The 13,142-nt window shown below is 44.1% G+C and overlaps 1 protein-coding gene across 1 annotated transcript; it reads right to left on the reverse strand.

Annotated features, from left to right (window-relative positions):
* Positions 1-5,754: 5,754 nt before the first annotated feature.
* On the reverse strand, positions 5,755-12,440 carry arxa (aristaless related homeobox a). The gene is made up of 5 exons (XM_069705511.1): positions 11,980-12,440; positions 10,996-11,560; positions 9,433-9,478; positions 7,407-7,738; positions 5,755-6,665 (listed from the first exon to the last, which is right to left on the reverse strand). The coding sequence occupies exons 1-5, from the start codon at positions 12,167-12,169 to the stop codon at positions 6,374-6,376; spliced, it is 1,425 nt and encodes a 474-aa protein (XP_069561612.1). The 5' UTR covers positions 12,170-12,440; the 3' UTR covers positions 5,755-6,373.
* Between the last annotated feature and the right edge of the window lie 702 nt (positions 12,441-13,142).

The following is a 13,142-nucleotide window of genomic DNA, read 5'->3' on the forward strand; positions in this document are numbered from 1 at the left end:
ATTATTTTATTGTCAATTTCAAGATCCTACACTTGCAGAAAAATGAAGTTGTAGTCATAACCGTTTGCCTTTAATTATATATATAAAAAAAAACTAACAAAAAAAACTCGGTTCTTTTGTTTATGAAAACAAACTCAGAGTGCGATTCACATTCTGGAGGAAATATTTCATCCGTGTTTGTTGTTGCTGTCCGTAAGTGTTGTGCAAAACTGCTGCACGTGACTTGTCACATCTTTCAACTCCATAACGGAATGTTTCCATGATTCAATATACATTTATTTTTTTATTTTTATGTATATCATATTAAGAATGATATTGATATTGTTGTGTACAGTACAGTGGCTCACTTTTTTTTTGGAACCATGTTATAAAGATAAAACTGCTGTTCAATATATTTCTTCTCAGTAAATCCAATGAAAAAAAAACATGTGTGTATCTAAAGCCTCATAATGTGTTTTAAAGAGATCCATTTTTGTCCGGATCTTTTAAAGATGTTACTGAGACTCTGTTGCAACGTATATGTAATTGTAATTTCAATTGATCCACCCCACCCCATGCTGCTCAACATACTCACTGGTAGGCTACAACGAGAGTGCGTTAATCTGCAGCTGGAAAACAACAAGTGCAACTACAGGCTATTAGTGAAAGTGTTTGCTAAAACAATATATAACCCGTTTCAAGAAATTACTGAGTTGTTGTTTTTTTTGTTGTTGTTTATTTTAATGAATCAATTTATGACCTAATTATAATTTTTTTTTTTTTTTTTTTTTGGGGGGGGGGGGGTCTTTTGGAGGTGTGAATGGGCTCTGGGGTGAGAATCACCGGCTCGGGAGATCAGAAAGTTTTCAAACGACAAATAGACAAATATTAGATTATTGACAGACTTATTCTCAAGGTGTGATTTTCTAAAAGTTGATATCTAAACTACAGCTGCCACATTTAGCCAATTAGTTTATTAACAGAAAATGAATCCCCAACTATTTGAATAATCGATTCATCATTTCGAGTCATTTTGTTTTACTATAAAAAATAAAAAAAAATTCTGAAAATCCAACTTGGTAAATGTGAATATTTTCTGATTCCTTTAGTCCTCCATGATGATAAATTGAATATTTTTTGGGTTGTGGGCTGTCGGTCGGGTAATTTTTCACTTTCTTCTGACATTTTAAAACCCAGCCAGCTGATCGATGAATCAAGAACATAATTGACGTATTAATCGATAATATTTTATTGTATTTTTAATTTTTTTATTTCATTTTTTATTTTATTAATGTTTTTTTGTTTTTTTTTTATTCCAGCACTAAATGCATAAAATCATCTGAGCATAGTTCACAGTTCTATATCGCAGCACCGCGACGGGCAGATTTCCTGGAAAATTGACTTGTAGGAACATAAACTCTTGAACATCGTGTTTTGTTTTGTCTAAAATATCAAACTTGTGTTAAATGAAAGTGCTTCATGGCACTGAGGCCACATAATGGGAAAATGTGGCCTAATACAGACAGGCAGCATCTATATTGCCTTATGCCATGTTGTAACATTTCCCTGCACTCTCTCATCCCCGTCTGTATTTACTCTGCTGTGGTTAAAGTTCAACATTTAACTCACTTGAACACTTTTCCTCCAAGAAATCTCATTTGTGTTAATACAGTCGAGGGATTTTTTTTTTTTTATTATTATTATTTTTTTTTTTTACTCCATCCTGTCGTGTGCATTTCCATAAACACTGCACGCCTCACAAATCACTTCAAACCACTGTGACTTGTGAAGGCAACCTTAAGTGGGCTGAACACTTAAACCATGATTCACTATGCAATGGATAGAACATGCTGTGTGTGCCGGAAAAAGAGTCTTTACATATTTATTTAATCAGATCTGCTCCACTTCTTCTCCCTCACCTATTTTGGCTGTTTTGGCTTGCTTCTCCTTCCACTTAACAGACCCCAGCTCTCAGTCGATGGTGCACCGGCCTGCTATTCCCACTATCACACTGCAGGTTTTTAAGTGAGGGACCCGGTTTTGTCCCCCTATTTTGGAGAGAACCCAGTCAAATTAAGTCCCCGCATTAATTCGACCCTGCTAAGCTAATAAGGTCGGACAAGTCTCTTTGTATTGTCGTGTTAAGCTTTATTGCTTGTCGTTTTGACCAGCGATGGACAAGGTAGGCTTTGATGAGGGAATTAGTCCCCTATTCTGTCCCTGTTATTCATAGCGCGGTGGAACATACAAGCAGCAGAGAGGGTGTCAAAAGGAGAGCCGGTCCTATTGCAAAGTGTCTCCCTTGTTGGAGCTGAAAGGGCGGTTATGAGACGATAAACCGCTTAATACACTGAGCTAATTGGATGAGAGCAAGAGAGATGGGGAATTAAGGGGCGATCCGAGAGGGGAGCGGAGAGCCGTGGCCCCGCTATTCAGGTCTTTCATCGGGGCCGGTTCTCCGCCCGGGGGGGGAGGGAGGGGAGGAGGGAGGGGGCGTTCATCAAAGCGCCTTTTAGAGCTCCTCTCCCGGGGAACGAGTGACGACTGATCCGGCTGAGGCTGTGGAGTGATTGGGCCTATTCTCTCAGGCTGGGACGCGGTGGGAGAAACGAGGCCCGGCAGAGTCCAAATCACGGGCCAAATCAAGTCCAGCATCTGGGGGGGAGGTGGGGGGAGGCGACGGCGGTGATGAAAATGGGCAGGCGAGTCGGTGGAAGGACGTTTCCTGAACACCTGGATTTACCTGTGAGAGGCGGGCGGCAGCATTAAGGCCCGGTGCATCGACACAATCCAGTAAATCACGGAGATTTCTTTTTTTTTTCTTCTTTTTCTTCTTCTTCTTCTTTGTACAGCACTATTAGCAACAAAACAGCTCGTGATTGGACTGTCGTTAAAAAAAAAAAAAAAAAAAAATTCATATCAACATTCATTATCCTGATCATTCACGCAACAAGGAGCCTCCTGGCCCTAAGCCAAAGTAGTACAGGCCTGTCTTGAATGAGAGAGCACACATCCAACAAGTGTGACTTTATAAATCCAGAGCCATTGCCCCTGCAACAGCATTTCAATTTTCTCGCCTTTTTGCGCTGCAAAGAAAGTTTAAGCCTCGCACTCAGCGGGTCATCCGCCTCCTGGCATTCCCCAGATATTAGGGACAAATTGGTTTGCCATTCATTAGTTATATTCACAATAAGATTAGAACTCCACGGACAATCTCATCAAAACCCTACAGGGCCATACAAGAAGAAAAAAAAAAACAACAAAAAAACCCGCGCACGCTCCACTGAGCTTGAGCAAAAGAATAGGAATTTAAAAAAAAAAAAAAAAACATGCAGCTCTCACACGTCGTGGCTGGTAGTTTGGGTGCACAGGGGGAAATTGTTTTTATTTATTTTTTTTATCTTCTTTTTCTTTTCTTTTCTTTTTTTTTTTTTTTTTTTTTTTTGCATTATGCTTGAAGGAGCAGCTGGCCGACTTTGTGCGAGGCCGGGCTGAATTCACGTCCAGATATACGTCCCCATCGTTCCTTTCATCGGAGCTGATTCCCGTTTGTTTGGGACCCAAACAGGTCTTAACAGGTCCTATACCTGTTAATCACTCAATGATGCGGACCTATAAAACAAGAGCGCCGGAAGAATAAGAGGAGGGTTTTTTTGTGTTTTTTTTTTCCCACAGATGCGGTCGATAAAAAGAAGGAACTACTTTAATCCGCGGGGGTAATTTCACGCGATTTGCTCGGGCACCATAGATGGGTCAAACGGAGGAGAATAACCATTGATTGCTGTAATAGTCCCGCATCAGTAGTTGGATCCATTGGAGAGAGAGAGAGAGAGAGAGAGAGAGAGAGGGGAGGGAGAGAGAGAGAGAGGGGGGGGGGGGAATTAACTCTACGAGGTTGTGTGCGTGAAAGGCCGTTTGATGAAGTGGTTTGTTACTTCATTAATGACAAAGGGGACTCGCTTCCATCGACACGGCATTACAGATGTTAAGACCAATTTAACGCCTTTAAAGGGTTTTAAAGGAAGTTTTGTGACGGGGGGCCCCCCGAGATAAAGTGGACGATCTAATTGAAAACCCCTCGCCTTTGTCGCGCGTTTCACATGTTGGGGATTAAGCTCATGAATATATGGTCAGTATTTTGTCAACTTCGCTGAAGAGGAGAGACGCACGCAGCGCGCCGGATTAAACACCTCGTAGCACGCAGGTGGAGCTGTGCGCCGCCGCATCTCTGCGGCGACACATTCCTCTTCTCTCTTTTCTTCTCTCGCTGCGGGCATGTTGAACATCAGGCAACCTGTTACTCAAGTTGCATGGAGATTTATTCATTCTAGTATTTTGCACGTTCAAGTCATTTTTGTAGTAATACATGTATATATATTAAAAAAAAAAAAAAAAAATCAGTCCCATAAATTTCAATTCTGCTTAAAATTTTCGTATATTTCAGAGTTTAATCTTCAATGTAAGACAGAAAGCACAATTTTTCATAACACCTTTTATTAATATTTCTATAATATTCTATTTAGCATTGTTTATCTTTCCTGGTTTAGGCCTATGTCAGTCCTAAAGAATATTTGAAATAATAATAAAAGATAACTCATTTTACCAATGTAATTTATTCAAATTAGCAGTTATTAAACCAGGAAATTTACAGTCACTTAATAAGAAAGAAAAAAAAAAAAAAAAACTGTCCCTCACTCATTTCCTTGGGGAAAAGTTTTGACATAAATAATTATCTAGAAACCTAATAATTCATAAACACAGGTGAAATTCTACACAGGGCGACATTCATTAAACACTACACCGAGTGCAAATGATCAAAACACGGCCTCTTGAAATATACACGACCTTGTTTTTGAAAATCATCCTTTTTTGTTGTACTTTTTTGTTGTTTTTTTTTTCCTTCTTTTTACACATTATGTACAGGTTTCTCTCGCACGGTCTGGTCATTTATAGAGACACATCTCGGATCTCAACATTGCTCGCATGTCCTGGAGTCAGACTCAGAAGTTTAAAAGCCATCGGGGGGGGGGGGGGAATTTACAGAAAGGAAGTGCATTAAAACGAGCAGAAATAACGGCGGTTTGAGTGTGGGATTTCAAAGTATATTTGTGTTGGCGTTGCTGAGTGTGACTGTTGGACAGGCGAGCAGTGGAGAGGAGTCAGGCGTGTAGAGAAGGCTATGGAAGGTCTATGGACAGTTTTCCTTTGGTTCAGGGGGGGACGGGGGACGAACCGGACCTCCTCCAACTCGCCTTTGTTATAGATGCAGACCTGCTCAGCCCACATCAATGCATACAGATTAAGCAGTGTTAATGTCGAGCACTCGTGTTGTCCACATTTGAAGTAGCACAAGAATCCTTTCTAAAAGTCTGGGTTCCCCTGCAGTTCTTCAGCTTTCACTGTGTGTGTGTGTGTGTGTGTGTGTGTGTGTGTGTGTGTGTGTGTGTGTGTGTGTGTGTGTGTGTGTGTGTGTGTGTGTGTGTGTGTGTGTGTGTGTGTGTGTGTGTGAGAGACGGACCCTCCTGTCAAAGCAACTCAACCACACTGTTAAATACTCCGTTACAAAGAAAAGTCATGTTTTTAAAATGTTACCGGAGACAACGTACTGAAATGATCAGAAGTACTCTGCAGAAAAAGAGTTATCACACGTCACAGTATTTCATTATATTAGAGAGCTTTTTTTTATTTATTTATTTTTTTAAATTTTTTTAAGTATTGCTGATTAGTTTTGATCTGGAACCCTACTTCAAATTTTCCAAGCTCATGAGATGATGTTTTGTTTTTCAAATTGTAATTTGTAAAGACAAAAATCGCTGACAAATAATGTAGTGAGGAAAAAAGTCCGAAAATAGTTTTTGAAATTTTGTGAAGTGGAGTACTCAACTAAAGTACAAGTTTCTCCAATTTGTACCATAAGTACGGTATTTGACCGAATGTTCTTTGTTACGTTCTGACACCGGGGATGTGTGGACTTTGTATTTTGTTGTCTATGCCCAATTCATCTTTATTGCATTGAGAAATATATTAAAAACATGTCTTTTAGGCTGTATCTTAAAATATCGCAATTTCTCTGGAAAAACGTAAAATATTTAGTGGGTTGTCTTTTAGAAAGTGTGGGTTGTAATCGCGCGCACACACACTCTTTTTTGTAACTAATGCTCTTCTGAATTTGGTCGTGCTATTTTGTTGGGGAAACATGAGGTAACAGGGATGGTTGAACGGGGCGGGGTGGGGGGGGGTGTACATCAAGACATCAGCCTCCAGCGGTATGAGTGGGTTTTGTTTGAGGGGGAGGTTGGGGAGGGCGGGTGGGGGGGGGGGGGGGGGGGGTTGGGGGGTTGGAATGGGACACGAGGCCGGGACGGGGGGGAGGCCTAGAGCTGGTGTGGAGTGTTCAGCACACCTCCTTCCCTGTGGCTCCGGTGGGCAGGATGTTCAGCTGGGTGAGCTGTGCCGAGTGTTCCTTGGCCTTGAGGCGCAGCGCGGCGATGCTGGAGGCCCTGCGGTCCGCTGCGGCTGAGGTGGAAGAGGAGGAGGAGGAGGAGGAGGAGGAGGAGGAAGAAGAAGAGGATAGGTCGGGGAGGACGGGGCCCGCGTGGGAGGGGTTCTCGACGGGAGGTGCGGGCTGACGGAGGAGAGCTGCGGCGGTGGAAGCACTGGTCAGAGGACCCATACTGGAGAAGAGCCTGAAAGGAGACCGACGCGCACAGGTAACACTTTACTGTGTGTTCAAGTTGAATTCATGCCCAGTTCAATCACAGCTCTTTTCATTTGTCAAGGCCAAACGGTCTGTTTGCTCCTCGTGTCGGAGTGCCGTACGACTTTAAATGCTCTTTCTGTGTTAATTAAGATTTTTTTTTTTTACTATTTTTTTTTATCGGTTGTTGTCAGTTTGCAGTTGTATTAAACCTCCTAAAGATTTGACGCGTCTTCAATGCAGACTTTAAAAAGATAACGTGGTGAGTACAACTCATTAATGCTGCGTAATGGAGAAGCTAATTGTGGCATATGGAGTGTGCGGCGTCATCCCCCCCCCCCTCCCTCACAGCTTGTCTTGCAGGATCACACGTTTTGTTAATTTATTAAGGCATTTGGCGGAGTGATTACACGCCACTGTGAATGGTTAACAGTATAACATATTTATAATCAGACACTGAGATAAACAGTGAGGGAGTGTGACTGAGGATTACTGTAAACATCACGTGCTGGAGGTTATTTTTAAGCCTCCGTCGCTGCTCTGCGATTTTTCTGTGCATGTGCTCGACTGCAAAATTGTTGCCATTTAATGTAAAGTATCGGGATAAACGTGAAGGTCCTAATGTATGGGAGCTCGCTCTTAACGTCTTACAGTGCAGCGACTGGTGGGCTGTGATGTGAAGAAGTGTGAAGAACAGATTTTCAGGTCCAAGAGAAATCTGTGCATTTACCTGCCAAAAGTGGGTCCGATAAAGGCAGGGTGGCGAAACATGGCGGCTGTGCCCAGAAATGTGCCCAAACCAAGGGGGGTGCCCAGAGGTGGAGCGGAGCTGTTGTGGGGCGGTGGGGCCAGGCCCGGGAAGGCCGCTGCCGCGGCCGCGGCCGCCGTCCAGGCAGACTCCAGAGCTGGATGAGGGTGAGGAGGGAAGGGTCCTCCCTCCAGGTAGTGGCTGAGGGGATGGCCGGCTGCAAGTGGGCCTGGGAATGGCAGGCCTGACGGGTGGGCCTGCACCCCGGCCTTCTCGCGCTTCCTCCACTTGGCCCTGCGGTTCTGAAACCACACCTGGGGGGGGGGGACGGAGAAGATGACGATGCTCAGATCAGGATTCAGGTTATGGGAGGAAGGTGACATAGGCAGTCGGAATAAGAGATTCAAGTGATTAAAGAGGCTGCGTGGAAAGACATAATCTGAATGTTTCTCCTGTAGAGGCGAGGACAAGGTGGCAAGAGGTTTTCCAGCTTTCCAAGCCCCGGTGGATTTAAACCAGGCCTCCCCGTCCTGCTTACTTCACTGCAATGTTTCATTGTAATTAACATAGTTTCTATTGAATGTTGTGTCAGTGTAGTCTAATACGTGTCTAGTTCAGGTGGTGGCCAATAGGCGGAAAGTCAGCGGTAATTACATGCGAGGTAAACCCTGCCGCTCACGGTCCCTTAAATCTACTTTCTGTCTAATTAAACACCCCCCCCCCCTCCTCCTCCTCCCTCCAGACAGGGCTTCAGGGTGTGGAGAGATAATTGAGAGCGGTGTTAACAAAAGATCCAGAAAATTACCGCTGAACTGGCTCCAATAACAATTAATGCGCTTTAAATTAAATTCTTAGGAGACGTCGAACAAAGTGACTTCCATCCAAGAGAGTATTTAACTTTCCCACGCATTTGCTGCGGCCTCGTTTGCACTGCGGACGGACGGGGCTTCTCCCAGCGAGCAAAATGTCAACATGTGGAAAGTGATTGAACGAGCGAGCTTGAGCGACAGGGACTGCACACACACACACGCACGCACACACACACACCCACATTATTCCCAGAGGGCTGTTTAGCATTACACAGCCCCTCGGGAATTTATGAGTTTTTATCACCTCCCGATGGCGCCCGTTAAGTGATTTGTTCACCTACGGCCCCCTAAAGAGACATCTGTTGTTTTACCGTCGGCCGTAACCTCCCGGAGCTTCCACCGTGTTTGAACTGTCTCTCTGGTTATGAGCCCCGGGCTTTCGACATGCAAGCCACGCTTTCAGTGCAAAGCGAAAGAGGAGAGGGGAGGGATGGCGAGAGTGGGGTGGGGAATGGGTGGGTGTGTGTGTGTGTGGGGGGGGGCGGAGAGAGGGGGGAATCTGGTGGGAGGGGGGGGGGTGCAAACACCTTTAATGGTCTCTCATTCGCTCCCAAGTGCAAAGCATCGGATCAATGCAGGTCTATTGCAATCACATAATGGGAAATCAAATAGCATTATCCCTCCCCTCTTTCTCTCCATCCCCTCCCTCTACCTCCTCTTCCCTCTCTCTCTCTCTCTCTCTCTCTCTCACACACACACACACACACACACACACACACACTCCTCCGTCTGATGGGAATTCAAACACCATCTCATCCCAGGAATACAGACAGTGTTTGCTCCTGCACTAAGTGAGCTTTTTATGAATCGCCAGCGTCGCCTAATTGCCACTAAAACGTCCCCCGTTCGCGTGTAATAACATTCAATAACAGGAAAGACCTTCTCCGCTCGGCGACTGGGAGCCATTTAACACATTTCACTGTAATAAATTATTGCCTCAAATTGGCCCGTAATCGTTGATCCTCAATCAGTGACGCATATCACCGGTTATTATCCAGCGCTGGACATTTTATGGAGGATAGATAAAACATTAGGGGATGCTGCCCCCCCCCTCCCCTTTTTCTATTTGATTTATAAGTCACAGGCTTTTTTTTTTTTTTTTTTTCTGTGCAGAGAAAGACAAACATGGAGCCACTTACTTGAACGCGGGCCTCTGTAAGATCCAGGCGCATTGCGAGCTCCTCTCTGAAAAGAATAAAATAAAAAATAAATAAAAAAGACGGAGAAAAAGAGGGGGGGGGGGGAAGAGACCGGAAGAAAAGATTCAATGTTACAGGCCACCATTTGGAAGCAACGGAGAATTGTTGTTTTGTCCCCTCCTGTTGTTCACTGTCAACAATAGACGAACAAAATAGACTGGATATTTTTTTTTCTTTCACCTCCCCGGCACGAACTGCAGAAAGACGCCATGGCCATATTCTATTTTCCCTGTCACGGAGGGTTAGAAATAGGCCTAGTGATTGTTAGATTTTCCTTAGCCAAGGCCTGTCACTGTAACAACATAATGGCTGAAATAATGACATCTAAACTAGCCTGCCACAAAGCAATTGACGCTCCCTTCAGCTACAAAATGGGTTTGCGGTCCCAATTAGACCTACAAGTCGCCTTAAAGTAAATCGATTGGAAAATATGAATAATCCCTATGGTAAAAGAAATGTGAAAATCTTGTGTCTTTTAATGTCATAAAAGCTTTTATTTTGAAGCAGAAAAAGGCGAATGTGTCAATTATTAGAATGTTAATGTAGCATAAAATAGATCTGAAATTATATTTATAGGGGAGTTTATTTGCTTTTGGTCCCAAATAATATTGCAAAAATATTTTTTCAAAAACATTTCTATTAGCAAAAAGCCTTAAATTCAATGCTGTAGCGCTCTGCGTTTCACTCAGTGTGTCTGTGCGTGTGTGTGTGTGTGTGTGTGTGTGTGTGTGTGTGTGTGTGTGTGTGTGTGTGTGTGTGTGTGTGTGTGTGTGTGTGTGTGTGTGTGTGTGTGTGTGTGTGTGTGCGCGCGCGTGCGTACACCTGCCCTTGGGCTTGAGGTTAGGCCCTGACTTTTTACATCCAGTATTATGTCCAGCGGGAAACCTGAGCAGCTCCAGTTAATTATTCCTCCTGACAATAACACCACTGTCGTCTGCAGCGATACAGGTTTAAAAAAAATATATAATAAAAAAAACAAAACTGTCCCCATTTAGTGTTAGCACTTACAGGTCTATTGTGTTCACTTATGCAAGGCACGGGTTTATGAGCTGTGATCCGCACAGTGTCCTGTTACAGACGTGTGGAATTATTGAGACTGTTTCTGGACAATTTTATGAGCTATAGGGACGTGTATATTTGAAATTAAATACAATTAATTATCACCTTCAGGCATGAGATTATTTTGTGTCTTTATGCCTTTCTTTGACTTTATTCAAATATAGCCATCAATAATAATGATAATAATAATAATGTAAATACAGTAATATAGGCTTATTATCAACATTTTATAATGCTCATTTAAATTTATATTCAATCTATAGGCCATCAAATTTTACTTTTTTTAATTTACAAAGGGTGTCTAGGTTAATATATATTTTTTTTTTAATTGTTAAAATATTTGTAATAGCCTAATAATTTCGGGTAAAGTAAACTTCTAGAATTTAAAAACATCTATACCGACCTATTTAATTTTATTTTTTTTCCAGTTTAAATTGTTCTGACCTGGTGAAGACGTCGGGGTAGTGTGTCTTCTGGAAAGCCCTCTCCAGCTCCTCCAGCTGGTAACTGGTGAAGGTAGTCCTGTATCTTCTCTGCTTCCGTTTCAGCATCCCTTCCTCCGAGTCACTGCCAGCCGACAGACACACGCTGTCCTCCCCGTCCCTCACGTCCCCATCCCCGGCGTTCAAGCTCTCCCTCTCCTCGTCCTTCGGGGAGAGCGTGGCCGCGTCCCCGCAGCTCTCCTCCTCCTTCCCGGCGTCCTCGTCGAACTTCAACGGGCCGAGCTCCACCAGTCCCAGGCTGCCGTCCTCCGAGGCCTCCTCGGGGCTCTGGTCACCGTCACCCCGGCTCAGTGACGCGTTCTCCCGGTAAGACTTGCTGCGGCTGATGCTCACCTGCGGCGCCTGGCTGATTTTGAGGCTGTCGCTCGCTTGCTCCAGCAGCAGCCTCTCCCTTTCCAGCTTCTCCGCGTGGTCGTGGATGTACTTCCCCCCGGGTCCGTACAGCCGGCGGAGTTTAGGCGGCAGGTGCATGTCAGCGCCGAGAGAAAGGGGCTCCTTCGTCGGCCCTGAGAAAAGAAGCATGTGAGAGATGTCAAAAAAAAAAAAAAATTAATAAATAAATAAAATAATGAATAATAAAATAGCACTGAATAAGCAGTTCAAATGTCTTCAACGCTAAATAAAGTTAAATACTTTCACAGGGCGGGAAACAATTCGTTCAAACTGCACTACGACTGTTGAGTCTGGGAACCATTTATCGGCACGGTATTATGAAACCGACGACATTATTTCCGGTAAAAACGTGGCTTTCTCACCGAATGACCAGCAACTCTTAAGATGCAATATCCCCCAGACTTCCTAAAGGAGTGCACGTCTCTCCCCTACAACAACATCCCAACATAACCAACGCAGGCTTGTCTTTTTTTTTTTTTTTTTTTTTTTTTTTGTCTTTTCCTCCAACACTTCAGCTCCAAGTAAGACTCACCGTCAGCCGTCTTGTCGAGCTCCCCTCTGCCGGGCAGACCCGTCAAACTTTGCGCCCCTATCAGTCTGACCTTACAGGGACTCCGGCGGCCCAGAATGCTGTCTATGCAGTAAGAGGAGAGCAGCGTCGGGGATTTACTGCTCTTCCTCTCGCCCCGGTCGTGGATATCTTCCTCAAACTGGCCGCTCATGTCGACGCTTCGGTTCGTCTTTCGGTACCAGCCTGTCAGTCTCTCCCACTCCCTCTCTCTCTCTCTCTCTCTCTCTCTCTCTCTCTCTCGGGGTCCGGTGCCCTCCTTCTTTTTCTTCTGTCCTCTCAGGCCGGTGTGTCTGCTTACGGAGACCGCTCACTCCTCCCTCCTTCTCCTCTCTCCCCTCTGTCACTCCTCTGTCACACTCTCAGCTATAATGACAGACAACGGGTTGGCTGGGCTCGCGCTGCGCTCCGGTCTGCCAGGCGCTTCTCCGCTCCGCGCGCTCGCTCGCTCGCTCGCTCAGCATACGTGTAGGCTTTTTTTTTTTTTTTTTTATCGCGCGCCTGATTGGCTCGTTACGTGTGTATGTGGGGAGAGAGGCAGCGCGGAGCTGCTTTATATATTTTTTACCATTAAAGTTAATTTGAGGGAAAGGCAACGAAAAACCCGACATGGAGTTTTATGTTACTTCCGTGGAACGAACTCGGAAGATAAAGTTATTTCCTGCGTGTCGGTGTGATTTTAGTTTTGTGCCGGCAACTAAAAGCTGCAAAAAAATAACTGCAGAGACAAAAAAAAAAAAATTCACGATGCAACAATTTTACGACAGACGTAAAGGTGGGTTTAATAACATTAATCAAGGGCAAGAAACTGGCCAAAAAAACAACAACAACAACAACAACAAAAGTAGCCAACAAACACAATAATCAGCCCAAAGACTGCTGGTCAAACCGGTGCAAGATCACAACAGGCCTTTTATGACATTTCAGATTAAAATCACAGGTGTAAATAATAAACTTAATGACAGCTTAAAGGTTGGACACTTGAATAGAACATCACTAATGTCATTAGTAACACCTGAACTTTCCTCGCTATGACAAGTCAAAATGTCTGCTGTGAAAAAGGCCAGCTCTGTATTGTCCTGTACAGAATAGGCATATTTTACTACATTATTATTACAGTGATAAAA

Source organism: Brachyistius frenatus, unplaced genomic scaffold (genome assembly GCF_029030835.1).
Source record: "Brachyistius frenatus isolate BFR_SWC_R1_liver_20210118 unplaced genomic scaffold, ASM2903083v1 Contig_57, whole genome shotgun sequence".
NCBI lineage: Eukaryota > Metazoa > Chordata > Actinopteri > Embiotocidae > Brachyistius > Brachyistius frenatus.